Source organism: Oreochromis aureus, linkage group 19 (assembly GCF_013358895.1).
Source record: "Oreochromis aureus strain Israel breed Guangdong linkage group 19, ZZ_aureus, whole genome shotgun sequence".
Lineage (NCBI taxonomy): Eukaryota > Metazoa > Chordata > Actinopteri > Cichliformes > Cichlidae > Oreochromis > Oreochromis aureus.
In genome coordinates, this window is record NC_052960.1 from 11,626,745 (window position 1) to 11,641,838 (window position 15,094).

General features: G+C 40.0%; 1 protein-coding gene across 3 annotated transcripts; it reads left to right on the top strand.

Annotated features, from left to right (window-relative positions):
* Nucleotides 1-88: 88 nt before the first annotated feature.
* Nucleotides 89-15,094, top strand: LOC116318113 (polypyrimidine tract-binding protein 1-like). 3 transcript variants are annotated; one of them, XM_031737057.2, is made up of 16 exons: nt 89-181; nt 957-1,010; nt 1,311-1,341; nt 4,707-4,767; nt 4,937-5,109; nt 5,805-5,951; nt 6,215-6,388; nt 6,615-6,725; nt 6,918-7,095; nt 7,209-7,286; nt 7,460-7,617; nt 9,055-9,088; nt 10,177-10,269; nt 10,551-10,767; nt 10,939-11,016; nt 11,296-15,094. In XM_031737057.2, the coding sequence occupies exons 1-16, from the start codon at nt 174-176 to the stop codon at nt 11,426-11,428; spliced, it is 1,728 nt and encodes a 575-aa protein (XP_031592917.1). In that variant the 5' UTR covers nt 89-173; the 3' UTR covers nt 11,429-15,094. The 3 variants fall into 3 exon arrangements, with proteins under 3 accessions (XP_031592917.1, XP_039459060.1, XP_039459061.1); XM_039603126.1 differs by lacking the exon at nt 89-181 and adding an exon at nt 388-756 and having other exon boundaries at nt 11,296-11,428; XM_039603127.1 differs by lacking the exon at nt 89-181 and adding an exon at nt 388-752 and having other exon boundaries at nt 11,296-11,428.

Below are 15,094 nucleotides of genomic sequence, written 5' to 3' on the forward strand. Positions count from 1 at the left end.
ACAAAATGAAAGCCTTCTTGTCCAATCGCAGCTCAGGTCGCCGCCCGTTTTCAGCTCTTGGAAGTGCCTGGACTAATCAGCGCTCGCCTCCGTGTGTTCAGCCATTTTGTAAGAAAATCAAGCAAGTCTGCCGCCCTACCTTCGCTTCAGACCTGCAGTTTTTTTCTTGTGCAATGGACGGGTAAGTGAAAAGAGCCACACTTAAGACTTATATTTTTAAGACAAACCGATCGCGGAGTAACTTCTTATCTTATTTCGGTTGCTTATGGACATATTGTGATGTTTGAAGTGCCTTCGCTTAACCGTCGAAATAGAAAAGTTAACTTCAAACAGTTTTTTTCATCAAAACATGCAACAGTTAGCAGGAGCGTAAGCTAGCTAGCAGCTGCTAGTAATCGCTAGCGCTGGCTAACAGTCAATACTAATGTGAATGTTTTAATGCGGTTATTTTATTTATTTAATTATAGTAAACGTAAGTAACTCTAAGCAAGAGCAACTTAGTTTGAGTTGTGATATGAACATTTGCCTTTATTTAAGGAAGACAATGATAGCTTCTTGTTTGCTACGACGGACATTAGTTTTTGGCTAACTGTACCTTTGTAACTTGGTTTCACGGGAACTCGAGCGCTAGCTAAAGCAACGTGTCTCATTTCCGCATTCATTTGTCTGCGGAGCGCCAGGGCCATGTTGAAGATGTCTGGCCTTAACATTTGATTGAATCAAGGACTTCTACACCGAGTTATCTAATCGCAGTAGGTAATATGATAGCGTATTGTTTAGTTCGAACGTGTCCTTCTCTTTTGATCGTCTGATGTCGATAGTTTGAAAGACTTCGAAAGTAGCGCATAGACAGCTTTGCATTCGCCCCCGGCGTAAGGTTGTCATTATATGTGTTTTTCTTTTTCAGTTTTTTTTAACTCACAAGTTTACTTGCATCTCTTTTTAAACCGTTATAGCCGCCTAGACGCTGACTTGTACCCTCTGGGATCCGGCTACGTCCCTGAAATTGAGTAAGTACATTTTTGTATAGTTTTGCATGTCTTTGTGTGTGTGTGACTAATTTGGGTTCCTGTTGCTCTTTATGGCTTTAAATAAGGAAGTCGTTTTCCTTTTGGGCTTACAGTATTGTAGGAGTGTGTGTGTGTGTGTGTGTGTGTGTGTGTGTGTTTTCTGTTTGTTTGTTTGTTCGTTTGTTTGTTTGTTTTTTCGATCCAGTTGAATGTTATGCCGGATTGATAACAATGACTTAAGGATAGTTTGTGGATGGTTTTTCTTATTTTCTTACTGAGAACTTTCTTTCTGTTTTGCAGCAGTGTCCATGACATATCAGCTGGCACAAAGGTAGGTAGTTTTGAGTCATCTTCCTCTTGGTTGCTTATTTCCTTTTTTATTTTACAGTATTGCACTCTTTTACTACAGCATAAGTAATGACTCCCACTTGCTGAAATTAGTATGTAGTGTTTTTAACTCCAAATATGGTCTTGTAAAATATGTAGTTGTGACTTTTGGTTTGTGTGTGTGTGTGAGAGAGATGTGTACTATTGTACAAAGGTGTGTTTTTTTTCAGAATACAGTGAAAATTTAAAAGAACTGAGCCAGCTCTGGTGGCACGTAGTGTGTCACTTTGCAAGCCTCCTCCATAATACAGAATACCTTTCCAAAGCCTTTTCTCGTGTGTAATGAAGTTGCAGGTGAAGACTGACTTGCTTTTTAAACATTCATGAAATAGAACTGAATGGTCAGCACAGAGGTTACAGCAAGACAGTGAAAGCGGATTATTCAATAATTATGTTAGCATAGATTCTCAGAGGTGGGGCTTTCATGTTTTCCTGTTCTGTCTCCGTTTGCCTGTGTGGCTGTTGAAATGAAACTTCCTGTTGTTTATTTGTGTGTTCCTTAATAGTCTGTTGGTCTTATTGGAATGTTGGGAAAGCTGAATTCTGCCCTGACTCTTGTTGTTGCTCAGTTGTGTTTCAATTACAGGGCTATGCAACCATCATTGCTCTAACAAAACCACAAAGTCTTGTCTAATGTTAAATCCTTTGCAAGAATTGGACCTTATAAATTAGTCACTGAGCTGTTGTATGCTTGTGAAACTGAATGTTTGTGCATGCAGACTTGACAGGAAGAAACTACACCGTTTCTTCTGCATGCTGCTGGTTGTTAAAATTCCTGTTTTTGCTGTAATCCTTGGTAACATTGCCTGGAGCAGCTCGGTGTAGGTGGACTAATTGAGCTCAACCTAGATCTGTAGCCATCCTCCCGGCCAAAGGTCTTTACACTGTTTGAACAAGCACTCTGATACACACCCCCAATACATGGGACACACCCCACCCCCTCTATTCATTTCAGTAATTCCTGTTTCTTATCATCATGTGCACTAATACATGATTGAATGATTGCTGCTTAATAGTGAGGGTTTAACTGCAGATGAGATTGTTTCTTCTTTTTAACTACTCCTGTTTTCTGGATTTGAAGTGCTGCGGTAATGATGACGCTGGGTTATGGAGCCCTGCCTTGCTGGAATCTGTAATTATTCTGTCTGGGCAGAGTGTCTGGCATTCCGCGGTCACATTCCAATCTCCCCCCTCCAGCCCCCTGGCGAGGCACAGCTCCCTGCCCCCTCCAAGTGTGAAGGCTGATCACAGTGAACAAACATGCCTATACCTGTGCTTCTCTCCTTTGTACTTTTCCTGAGAGAATACACCAACCAACCCCCTGTAACCCTAAATAAGGTTGTTTGCAAAAGGCAGGGCACGTACAAATAAATCACCTCAGGTTTAGTTTCCTTACAAGACGAGAATGGGATTTGTTGTTTTTCTTTCCCTTTCCCATGTGCTGCAGTAGAGTTGGAGAGTATGTGTCCCTTTCCCTCTTTTGCTGATGCAATGCAAACCAGGTGTAACTTGGTGAATGGGACACAGAAATTGCTTCTGCTACATGTTAACTTTTAAAAATAGAGTTCAAAGTATTGCCGTTGTCAGTGAAAGGAAGCTGAAGTTTTGGTGTGTTTGCCAGCAGTGTGTCATCCCTCTGAAGATTATTGTTATCCTGTCCACATCCTAAGCAAACAGAGGAAGTGAACACGTTGATACATATTTATTTGGGCTGTGTTGGACTTCACAAGCAAATGCGTGGTCAGGTCTGTTTTTCTTCTGTAGGCTTAGCAAGCACTCTGACACATCCCGTTTAAATGCTCAATTGTAACACAAGTCTCCATTTTGTGAGTGACTTGATGTTCCTGCTCTGCACCGTGGACTGTCTTAGCTCTGCAGTTGTTATTATTAGAATGAGGAAGAAGGAGGAGGGAGTCGACATTTAACAGTAACCTACAGTCTCCCCAGAGGAAGTTTAGCGAAACTCTGGAAGCAGGCCTCATCTTGCTGCTCTTCCTGTTTGGAACCAGTCTGCTGAGTGATAAGTGTGCCGCTGCCCGCCCACAACCAGCGAGTCAGGCTGGAGCCACTTCCTTCATTTCTCATGGTTTGCATCTGCTATTGGCCGAATTATCGGGATCATTTTCTTCCCACAAATTGGAACACACCATTCTTATCTGTTCATTGTAATCAGTGTTGTCTTGTTTATTTTATTTTTTTATTTGTTGTTATCATCATCATCATCATCATCATCATCATCATTATTATTATTATTATTATTATTATTATTATTATTAATTTTTAACTTTTGGATCATAAGTGTAAACAGTATACTAACCTATTACTCATTTATATTTTAGACTGACTATTTCTGTCAGGCTGTGTAGAAGCCAGAGCATTTATACTACTGCTTTTAGTACTGTCTTACTGCAGTGTTGTTCTACTGTTTAGAGGCATGACCAAATGTTGTTTCTCATAAGTTTTTGTATGCAGACTTACCTGACCCCACCCTCTATTTAGATTCACAAGGTGAAGAAGAATGCTAGCAAACCTGCATGACTGGTTGTTGTTAAAGTGCTGCGGGGCTCTTCAACTCCTAGAGAGTCCCCCGGGCTACATATGTGTGTGCTGCTGCGTAACAATGCCCCTAGTCTCAGCCTGAACAGGACCTTCATTGTAGAGTGTTGTAGAGCTTATGCTGCTGAGCCACTTCTTGTGACTGCAATACTTCATCTCACTCAGCCACAAACACACAACCATGTGAACAGCCCTGAAACAGCACTTTTTATGTACTAGAGAGGGAGTCTGTAAAAGGCAGACAGTAGTCTAGTGTGGACTGGAAGTGTCCCCATCTTGTCTTGCGATCCAAAGGGCTTCAGTGTGTTATCCCTGCTCCTAATTATATGAGAAGATGGAATGTACTGGCCGACAGCTATTTGGCCAAAACCTGACTGAATATTGTCCGTCAAGCTGAAAACTACCTGTTCCACCTTATATGTGATATGGATAATTGTGTTTTATTGCATATCGTCTCAAAAAAATATGACCTATTGTTACAGTGGCTTGAGGTTTGGCAATACTGTAAAAGGCATTTAATGGAATGGGAAGTCAGATATTCCTGCTGACATGATAGTTCACTGGATTCCTCCTAGTGAGGAAGGTGGAGTTCTTCTCAAGTGTGTTTGCTCAGTTCTCTTTTGGTTATCAGATTACTTCCTGCTTTATCACACAATGGCTTAGTAATATGAGAACCGTGCTCTCCACCTGCCAAGCTGTGCCTTCATTGGGTGAACGCACTGAAGTGAACCATTGTTTCCTTTCCTTCTGCAGAGGGGATCCGACGAACTCTTTTCTTCCTGCATATCCAACGGACCCTATATCATGAACTCAGGTAGGGGGTTGCCATGGAGGGGTGAATCCTTTTTTTTTTTTTTTCGTTCCTTTTTTTTATTGAAGTGCTTGACGTGTTTGTGTTACCATGGTGATCAATCCATTATTCAGGAAGAACCGGAGCCTTCTGTTGCCTCCCTGATTGTATCTGCTTCTGTTTTCTCTTGCAGCCAATGGCAACGACAGCAAAAAATTCAAAGGTGATGTCCGCAGTCCTGGTGTTCCATCACGTGTGGTCCATGTACGCAAGCTGCCCAACGACATAAATGAGGCTGAAGTTATTGGCCTAGGGCTGCCCTTTGGGAAGGTCACTAATCTGCTGATGCTGAAAGGGAAAAACCAGGTAGGAAAGACAGTTGCCTGTCTGCTTACCAAACTGTATGACTTGCAGTTTTGGTTGAATTATTTTTTCCCAGGCCTGAGCCGAGGGATCAGTTTTCTATCCTTCTGTCCTGACCTAAAATTATCACAATGACCTTTTTGTTACATCCTTGTGACTTTGTTGGTAGATAGACACTGCTTGATGTTAAGATTTCCTGGAGGAATACAGATCCTGAGACACCTGTTTTCTATTAGAAGTAGTTCTATAATTGTACTGTAACCATGTTAATCGTGTTATTTATAATGGTTAATAACAAATAAAAAGAATTTAATAAGAATGTTAAATTTGTTGCATTAGGGCATAGGTGTCAAACTTTGGCCCGCAGCCTAATTACATTTGGCCCGCGAAGCCATGCCAAATTACTATTAGAGCTGGCCTACTGGTATTATACAGCTAATATATATATCGTTTAGTACTAAACTTTGTTTGTTCCATATTCAGTTTTTCAGCAAAACTTGTTTGAGTCCATAAGAAAAGATTCATTCTTATATCTGGAGGAAGATTTTTTTTTTTCAATAAATATTAATGTTAGCCCGCGACTTTGTTCCAGTTTTGAATTTTGGCCCACTGTGTATTTGAGTTTGACACCCCTGCATTAGGGTGTCACCTTTATTGTATGTGATGGGATAAACAAAATAAGTATGTTTATGTTCCAGGCATTCTTGGAACTGAACAGCGAGGAGTGTGCACAGACAATGGTGAGCTACTACTCCTCTGTTACCCCTGTCATCAGAAACCACCCCATTTACATGCAGTACTCGACCCACAAAGAGCTCAAGACGGACAACTCCCCAAACCAAGTGGTAAGGGTTTTACAGCAGCGGCACAGATCTGTGCACTTTATATTTATTTTAATAGTTTGCATTTGGGGCTTCCTCAGCTGTTTTATTTATTGCTTGATGCTGGGATTCAAGCTTTGGCTCCACACAGATAAAATGCATATTGAATAACTTATTTACATTTGATAAAAATATCGTTTTGTTTTACAACATTATGCTGCACACATTCACTCAGTGGTACTATCCTTTCACCACTGATGCTGAGAAGTATTTCTGTTTCTCCTTAGCGTGCCCAGGCAGCTCTGCAGGCAGTTAATGCCCTTCATGGAGGAGGAATGGGAAGTGTGGCCATTTCTGCTGATGCTGGTAGCATGGCTGGAGCAGCGGCAGCCCAAAGCCCTGTGCTCAGGGTCATAGTGGAAAACCTCTTCTATCCTGTTACCCTGGATGTACTCCACCAGGTAAAGGCAGCTACTAGAGTTTTTTGACTGGTCAGAGATGTTTTAAGTAGCTAGTCTGGGCATGCCCTACCCAAAAAAAACCATCTCTCAAATCTTAGATGTATAGCTACTGATTTGACCACTCATTGTCTAGTACTAAAGTGTAAAGCTATTTTTCAGTTCTCAAATTCTTATTTATTTTAGGTGTGTTAAAATTATGACCTTTATAATCGTGTCTCTCCTGCAGATTTTCTCTAAATTTGGTACAGTGCTGAAGATCATCACTTTTACCAAGAACAACCAGTTCCAGGCTCTCATCCAGTATGCTGATGCCATGACAGCGCAGCATGCCAAGATGGTACGATTGGTTCACTTACGTTTTTTTGTCAACATGGGACTAAGATTAGGACATTTTGAAACAAAGCAATATGATTATAGGGCAGTTTGTACACTTTGGAAACAGTTGCTCAGACGTCACTAGTTAAACTCGCCGCTGTAAAAACACACCAGATATGTTATCTCAAGTTTAACAGAACGCTGTTTTCTTTAGTCTCTGGATGGGCAAAACATCTACAATGCTTGCTGTACTCTGAGAATCAGCTTCTCCAAGCTTACCAGCCTCAACGTCAAGTACAACAACGACAAGAGCAGGGACTACACCCGACCAGATCTTCCGACTGCAGATTCACAGCCCTCCCTTGACCACCAGACCATGGCAGCTGCGTTTGGTAAGAATGTAGTCCATTTGTTTTTGAATTAGAATTCGCAGGATTTAATTCACTGTCATTCTTTTAATTTATACAAAAAAAAAAAAAAATTCTTTTATATCTTGTTGTTATAGCTGCACCAGGTATAATCTCAGCCTCTCCCTATGGTGGCGCTCATGCCTTCCCCCCAACCTTTGCTATTCAGCAGGCAGGTCAGTACAAAAAATATATTTCCTGCTATTCTGATTCGAATGTCTGTCTTTCAGTAGTTTATTCAGACATTACGTATAGCAGATAATCTTTATGAAAACACTTAAATGATTTCTCAGGTTTTTATCTACGGAGTGCATTGAGTTGAGAGTAATTTGTGGTTTACTGCTCTTAGGTCTCTCAGTACCCGGTATTCCTAGTGCCTTGGCGTCCCTCGGTGTGGGCCCCACTGGCATGGCAGCGGCAGCAGCGGCCGCTAGCCGGCTCGGCCTGTCAGGGCTTGCTGCCGCTGGGGGCCACAATGTCTTGTTGGTCAGCAATCTGAACCCTGAGGTCAGTACACATGCTATTAAACAGCTCTACTACCTTTGCTTTTGTTTTAGTTCAGTGCTGAGCTTCATTCAACAGTTACATTGCCTTTTGTTTACACTTTGGCTTGTGGATCCACTTGATCAAATGAAACGAATGTTTTTACGCCTCATGTCTTACCACTTCACGTGATTGCACGAGGAACTACCCTTACCACTGTTTTTAATTACAAGGGGGTCATTAAGTCAAAACCTCTTCCCTTTCAGGAACTCTCTGTGTTTGACCAAACCTCCTGCGTTTCTGCCCTGCCACTTTGCTCACTGTGAATTTTAAGTTTATTCAAAAAACTAACTTCTTTTTTTTGTGTTTTCTTTAAAGAAAACTTACCATTTCATATCTTCATTTTTGTCCATTAGTTAAAATCATTCTTGAGTTGTTGGGGAGACAATATTACTTTTTTGGTCTTGTTTTTAAAGCAACACATCATGTACATTATTCTTGTTAATAGTGTATAAATATACAAGTAGTCTTTAAGCTCATTACATTTAATGTAGTCAATACACTTAGTTTGGTTATTTAAGGATTCTGTTTAAGTTCTTCGAGAATTATTAAAATTGATGCTCAGATTTTTATGTTTTATATCATTCTCTACGTAATCTAAACAAACATGACATTTAATTTAAAAGTACATATTGTCTCTGCCTTTTTCCTGTATTTCATTGTTAATCTTTTTTTCTCTTCTCTTTCTCCTAGTGTTCCCATAGTGACAGTGCATTTTAATTTAGCCAGTTCTACTGTCTGAAGCACTACATTTCTTTGTGTATACTGACCTTGTTTTGTTTTTTTACTTCCTTTTCTCTCTCTCCTTTCTGTCCCCCTAATCCCTCTTTTTGTTGTTTTTTTTGTTTGTTGATTTGTTTTTTAAACCCCTCACTTAAATCTTGCCAACTGACTGCACGCCCCATGACCAATTGTTCCCTCTCTCCTCCTGTCACTCTGTTATTACTACTATAACCACCTCCTTCCATCCACCCAACCCTTTTTCCTTCCCCTTACCATTATCCCTAATTTGGAAATCCCCACCACCACCACAAATTGAAAACACATACACTACATTGGCACCTCTTTGACACCCTGATTTTCATTTTATTTTTTATTTTTTTTTGCCATGATCTACCTCTCCATCATCTTTCTTCCCCCCCATCCTCACATTTCTCTTCATCCTCTTATGCTGTTCAAATCCTCCTCCTCTTCTCCTCTCTTCATTCTCTTCGTCCCTCATGCCTCTCCTTCCTCCATGGTACTGTGGCCTTCCTGTGGACCTCGCTGCCTGTGGCCTGCGGACATGTCCCGACTCCACTCCACTGTCCTCCACTCCGCTCCGTCTCTTTTCCCCTGTCCCCTGTTCCCTCTCCCCTTTTTGGCCCCCTGCCCCGCTGCTCCCTCCTGCTGTCTCTAAAGAGCGTTACGCCACACTGCCTCTTTATTCTTTTCGGTACGTTATCATCCTTTCATCTCCTGTTTTTTATTACTACTGTTACCTGGCAAGGTGGGCATGTCTTGTCTCATGTTGTTGGCTTTTATTTATTTTTAACCACTGATGGCTCATCATCAGAGTACAGGGCTATGGTGGGTGGGGGTGTCTGTTTTGAGGGTTTGTATGACCTGTTTTGGTTGTTGTGGGTTTGTGTGAGAAAAGTATGGTGAGAACGTCACATAAAGCTGCAGCATTTCATTTAATTTTTAAAAGCTATGATACTTGTCCATGGGCAAAAAACATTTGCACTTTTTCCATCTTCAAAGAGCAAAGCCCTTCAATGTAAATATTGCCCCGCTAAATAGAAATGTGGGAATGATTTTGTTTGGCAACGAGGCAGGAGGTCGATCTGAATTTTAAAGCATCACCATAAAGAAGAGGATAAAAGTCACCCTTTATTGGTTCTGCACCAGCCAAATTTAGCCATAAAGTGGTCAAATTTCATTTTTACATGCTGATTTTTCAGTGATTCCCTCGAGTCTCTCTGCAGCACTAGAATGATGAAATGCTGCTGCTTTTTTTTGTGATTATGGGTTGACATAATCTCAGGATTATGTCACCATTTTATTCTCTTGCAGTTTTTCTCAGTTATTCAAATGTAGGTATGTGCATGTTTAGTTTATTTCTGCATGTCTCTGTTTAGACCCTCAAGTTTGGGAAGTAATCAACTTTATCTTCACAGTAGAGCAATCAAATTGATCACTACTACTCATTTTACTAATCTTTGATTTTTTTTTTTTTTTGTCTTCAAATCACAATTTCTCCCCTCTTAAAGCATTTTAGCAGCTATGTGTAGTTAGTTTTAAGAGGGCTTATGTAGGAATGGTTACAGGACACCCATGCAGAATTGAATATAAAGATTATAGCATAGCCTAACGGTAACTTCAATCACACTGTTTCCTTAGGCTTAGTGTGAATATTTATATCTGATTTGATGGTTTAAATTGTTGTTGTTGCTGTGATTGACTGTGTGGCTCCTGGTTTAGGCATGATGCGTGTAGCATTTGCTGGACTTGCATTGTGATGCTTTTCCCCTTCCTCCTTAGGTGTATATGGCGATGTGATGAGAGTGAAGATCCTGTTCAATAAAAAGGAGAATGCTCTAATCCAGATGTCTGATGGCACACAGGCTCAACTAGGTAGCGATGCTGCAGCCCTACAAAACACAATTTTCTGTCTTTGATCTATCACTTTCATCTTTTTTTTTCTTTTTTTCCTCCTCACATTATTATACTGTGCATTGTTTAGAGCCTTTGCTTAGAAGGGTAATTCAGCTCCTCCTGTGATAGACGGCTGATTATCTGCTTATTGTTGTGGCTGTTTAGAGCTAAATTAAGTGATGGGGAATGTGCTAACAAATTTGATAGACAACTTGAAAATAGTGTGTTGAAACCATGTTTATGTGACTTATGTTTTTCAGCTATGAGCCACCTGAATGGCCAGCGTCTTCATGGCAGGGCCATGCGTGTGACGTTGTCAAAACACACAACCGTGCAGCTTCCCAGAGAAGGCCACGAGGACCAGGGCCTCACAAAGGATTTCAGCAACTCTCCACTGCACCGTTTTAAGAAGCCTGGCTCCAAAAACTACTCCAACATTTTCCCACCCTCTGCAACACTCCACCTCTCCAACATACCGTGAGTGTTAACCTTAGCGTCATTTCTACCATTCTAAGTATGTGGGGGGGGGGGGGGGGGGGTTATATTTAATCATGCCTTGTTGTTTTACAACTTCAGAAACTTGCAGGTTAGTAAACAAACATAAACCTACAAAGCTTTTTAACAACTTCTCTGCTGTTTTGCTTTCAGGCCTTCTGTGGTGGAGGATGATCTCAGGAGGCTATTTGCCAGCTCAGGAGCAACAGTCAAGGCCTTCAAGTTCTTTCAGTAAGTTTTAGTCCATTTAAACCCAATTTTCTCAAATTGTTTGTTTTTTGCGGCTGAGTTCTTCTTTCAGAACACTCTACAACCTTAATTTAAAGCAGGCAATTTAACCAAGAGCTGCTGTAAAGTGTTGGCCTTTTTAGTCTGCTAGACACATGAACTAAACCTAGTTTTTAAAGTACAGCAAAGCAAATGGTGAAAAACCCACACACAAGTGGGCTGGATCTTACACTTTAAGAACAAATTTTTCAAATTTTTTTATTTTTAATTTTTCTTAAACAGAAAAGATCGCAAGATGGCTCTGATTCAGATGGGCTCAGTCGAGGAGGCAATAGAGTCCCTCATCGAGTTCCACAACCATGATCTGGGGGAAAACCACCATCTTCGAGTGTCCTTCTCCAAGTCCACCATCTGAGTGCCTTTCCTTTCATCCTCCAAGTCTGTTGCCATCTGAATGCTACCACTCTCGAGGTTGCCTTCAGTGGAAATGGCCACCATTACCTATTTATAGCTGTTTCTTTGATGAATGTTGCTCCTTTCACAACAAATCATTCACCGTCATTAATAGGTTCAACATTGTTTATTCATTGTGATTCTCTTCTAAGCTTAAGAAAATGGGGGGGAACAACTTAATTTTTTGTTGGTTTATGTTGTAAAGTCTTAAGTTGATGTCAAAGCTTTTTTAAATTAAAGTGTAGAAAAATGACTGACATAAACTGGTAGATAACTTCCGTAGATCTATTGACTTTTCAAAGTGGGGAAAGCAGGGATGTATTAATGAGGGCTCCACTTAGGTAGGACCTATTTTTATACAAGCTGTTTCACAGTAATCATTATTGTACCTTTGCTTCCCCACTGTGACAACTCAGAATGCCTGTTATGAAAAACATCTATTCTTCTGCGTTATCCTTGAAAGAAAAGCTCCTGAATTTGAACACTGGCATCCTTATAAACAGCATCAAGTAGTTTTTATTCGTTTTTCGCTTTAGGCTGTTTCATGAGTTACTAAACATTGCCCGTTTAATTTATCTGTTTATCTGACAGCATTCTGTCATTTAGAGACTCCTCACTTAGACTCTAGCGTTCGTTCTCACAAATCCACAACAATGACGGAGAGAGCCACAATACCTGCAAAAGACTTGTGTGAACAAGTACTGTCAGTAACAATGCCAGCGAGGTGTAACCGCACTTTGGAATGTTCTTTCTGCTATTGTCACTAAGAGCAGGGTGTGTGTGTTTGTTGCACAATGCTGATCATAGGACTGTACACTGCTCCTCCCACGGACGCTCAGAGATCTCTCACAGATGTTTCAAATATGCAAAATGTTACTATCTACATTATTGCTGTTTAAGTCATTCTCTAGTGAGCTGTGCATCTAACAGATGTACTAGAGACATGCACAGTGATAATGCTGTGACTGCACGCGCTCCTGTGTTGAAAGTCTTACATAAGGTCCAAACTAGTAAGAATGCTGTCACAGCTTTTGTGGGTTAAGTGGCTAGGGTGTTCATTTAACACAAACCCGACACCTTTGGATGCTGTCAGATTATTGGAAGGGATTGCATGTCTGAAAGGGGCTTATCGCGTTGTCCTTTAAGCTTTGTTACACTTGCTAGCTCTTGTAACAATGGAAACGCATTCATTCTTGTAAATGAAACAATTCATCTAAAACTTTATAAAAGCTTTATTAGGAGGTCAGGATCAAATCCAGTCTAACATTTAATAATTTTTTTCCCCCATCATAAGTTTGCATATGGGGTCCTGGGAAAGTGGCAACATTCTACAATGAAACATGTTTGTATTTTCTTTTTTCTTTTTTTAAAATTGGAGGTAAAGTAGAGGCAGCTGTTGAACTGTCCTTTTAAGACCAAATCACTTAAACACCCTCCGCCACAGATGTATGCTTATGTGGATGAATTGTATCCGCACCAGACACACTTCAGCATTCCTTTTTATTACAGTAGTTGTGTTGAGATACGTGTGTGTGTGTGTTTGCCTTTTTGAAATGCCACTTTGAACCTGTTTGGCCAGTGAGAAACGGTTTGAGACAAAGGATTTAGTTTTGACTCGGAGACCATAAAACTTATTTCCCAGCATCCATTTTTATTTTACTGTGTGACTTTCCACCTATTTACTTCTGGGGATCCATACCACTATCAAAAGTTATTCAATAGTCCTGTTTAACAGCAGCTGTTTTAATGTGAATTGGAAGTAAACACAAGTGTTAGTAATGATATTAATGAAGGTCTAAGTTCTGAGCCACAGTTAATGTGATTAGTAACACCCTCCTATTTCATAACAAAATCACTGCTGTGAAAGAGGTCTGTCTGAATGCATTCTTTCGCTGTCTTTCTCTCTACAGTCTTGTGCCTTACTTTGAATTTGTTCCAGACAGATTTGCTCTGGCTTAATTTGGTAATATATGGCTCTCAATTTTTATTTTTATTTTTTGTCTTTTGGTTTGTACCAGCATTGTTAAAATGGGGAAGAGTGGCTCATTTAATCTTCTGTTTCTTGTTTAAAAAAAACAAATGTTTATCTCTGTATGCATATAGCCCCATTATATGTATCTAGAAACTATGAATGTAAGTCAGTTAGATGCTTAATATCCTTGCTAGGTGATGTAGCTCTGTTAGGTGTATCGTTGCAGGCGTAGAGCTGTATTCAGCCTTTTTGTCTTACAGTCTCCTATCACTTAGTCCTCAGGACATTTGTGTTTGAGGCCTCATTTAACCACATTTAGTTCATATATATAAATATATGTGGACACCTATATATTCATTTATTTCTTCTTTTAAATGTTAAAATTTACTTGTATCACTTCTAAGCTTAATTGATAGCTATTTGTAGTTCTGGGTTTGATTGCTATCTCAGTGCCTTGACTCCTTAAGTTTTTAATTTAAGGCTGAAACGGGCACAATTAGTTGATTTTGTTTACCTCTCATTCAGGTGTTTGTATCTTAGCCTGTCTACAAAGATGCCTTTATCCCGTTATATTCAGGTAATCGTACCTGTGAGAGGGCAGCTCTGACTCACTTGTCAATTGATGGTAATAACAGTCTTGAATGGTGTTTGAAACCCCAGTATATCTATTTTTTTCCTCAAATTTATGATACCAGAATTGCAGGGTGAGAGAGTCCTCACCCAGTACCCTGTCTGTGTACACTTATGCCACAGTCAGGTGTGTTTAGTGCACTTTTTTTCTCAACAAGATCCACCACGCTGAAGTCTTACACGTTGTCACATTCCTGTGTGCCTCAAGCACCAGTTTCCACAGCCTTGACCACTGTTGTCTTGGACCAGATACAGATGTGCTCTCTATATTTTTGTAAGATTCTTATGCATGATTTAACAAAGCTTCATGTAGCTGCAGACGGTTATTGCTGTTAAGGACCAAAGTATGTTCTACCCCTGCTGTTTTGTAGCGTTCTGATTTCTTAGGAGTTTTTTTTTTTTTTTTTTTTTTTTTTTTTTGTCTCGTCTTTCACCCCCACGTTACAACAAATATGAGGCAGTTCCAATTTCTATTCCTCAGATGCCTTGGGAAAAGTCACATTAATTTAAATAGTCTTTTGATTAACAACATATACTGTATATTGTACCCCTTTTGTTTGATTGACTTTACAAAGAGCCTACTTTGGTAGAGATCGCTTAGAATGAATACTTAATTGAACCGCAGTCCTAGCTGTGATGTTGAGTGTAGAAAAATTGTATGCCTTTCAATTTTGTTAAAAGCTTTTACTTTTCTTTTTCTTTTCTTTTTTTTTTATATGGGGGCTGGGGGTGGGGATATTGTATGAAGGGGGTTGATGGTTGTATATATTCATGTTTTTGTACCACAAAATCATTTGGAGTATATCCACATGCGTTCAAAACATGTATATTTTGATAAAACAGCACAGACCTATTAAGCTCTCCTGAGCTGTAAAACAGAAAAAAAACTTTTGTAACACAAAGACATTAAACCTATATGAACACAGAAGTGTCTCTGTATGTGCCCCACTCCCCCCTTGCCATTCTGATCTTGTCTCTTGCATCTTCTGCTGCCTTCAGTAAATCTTTAGTTTGTTCTTTCTTTCA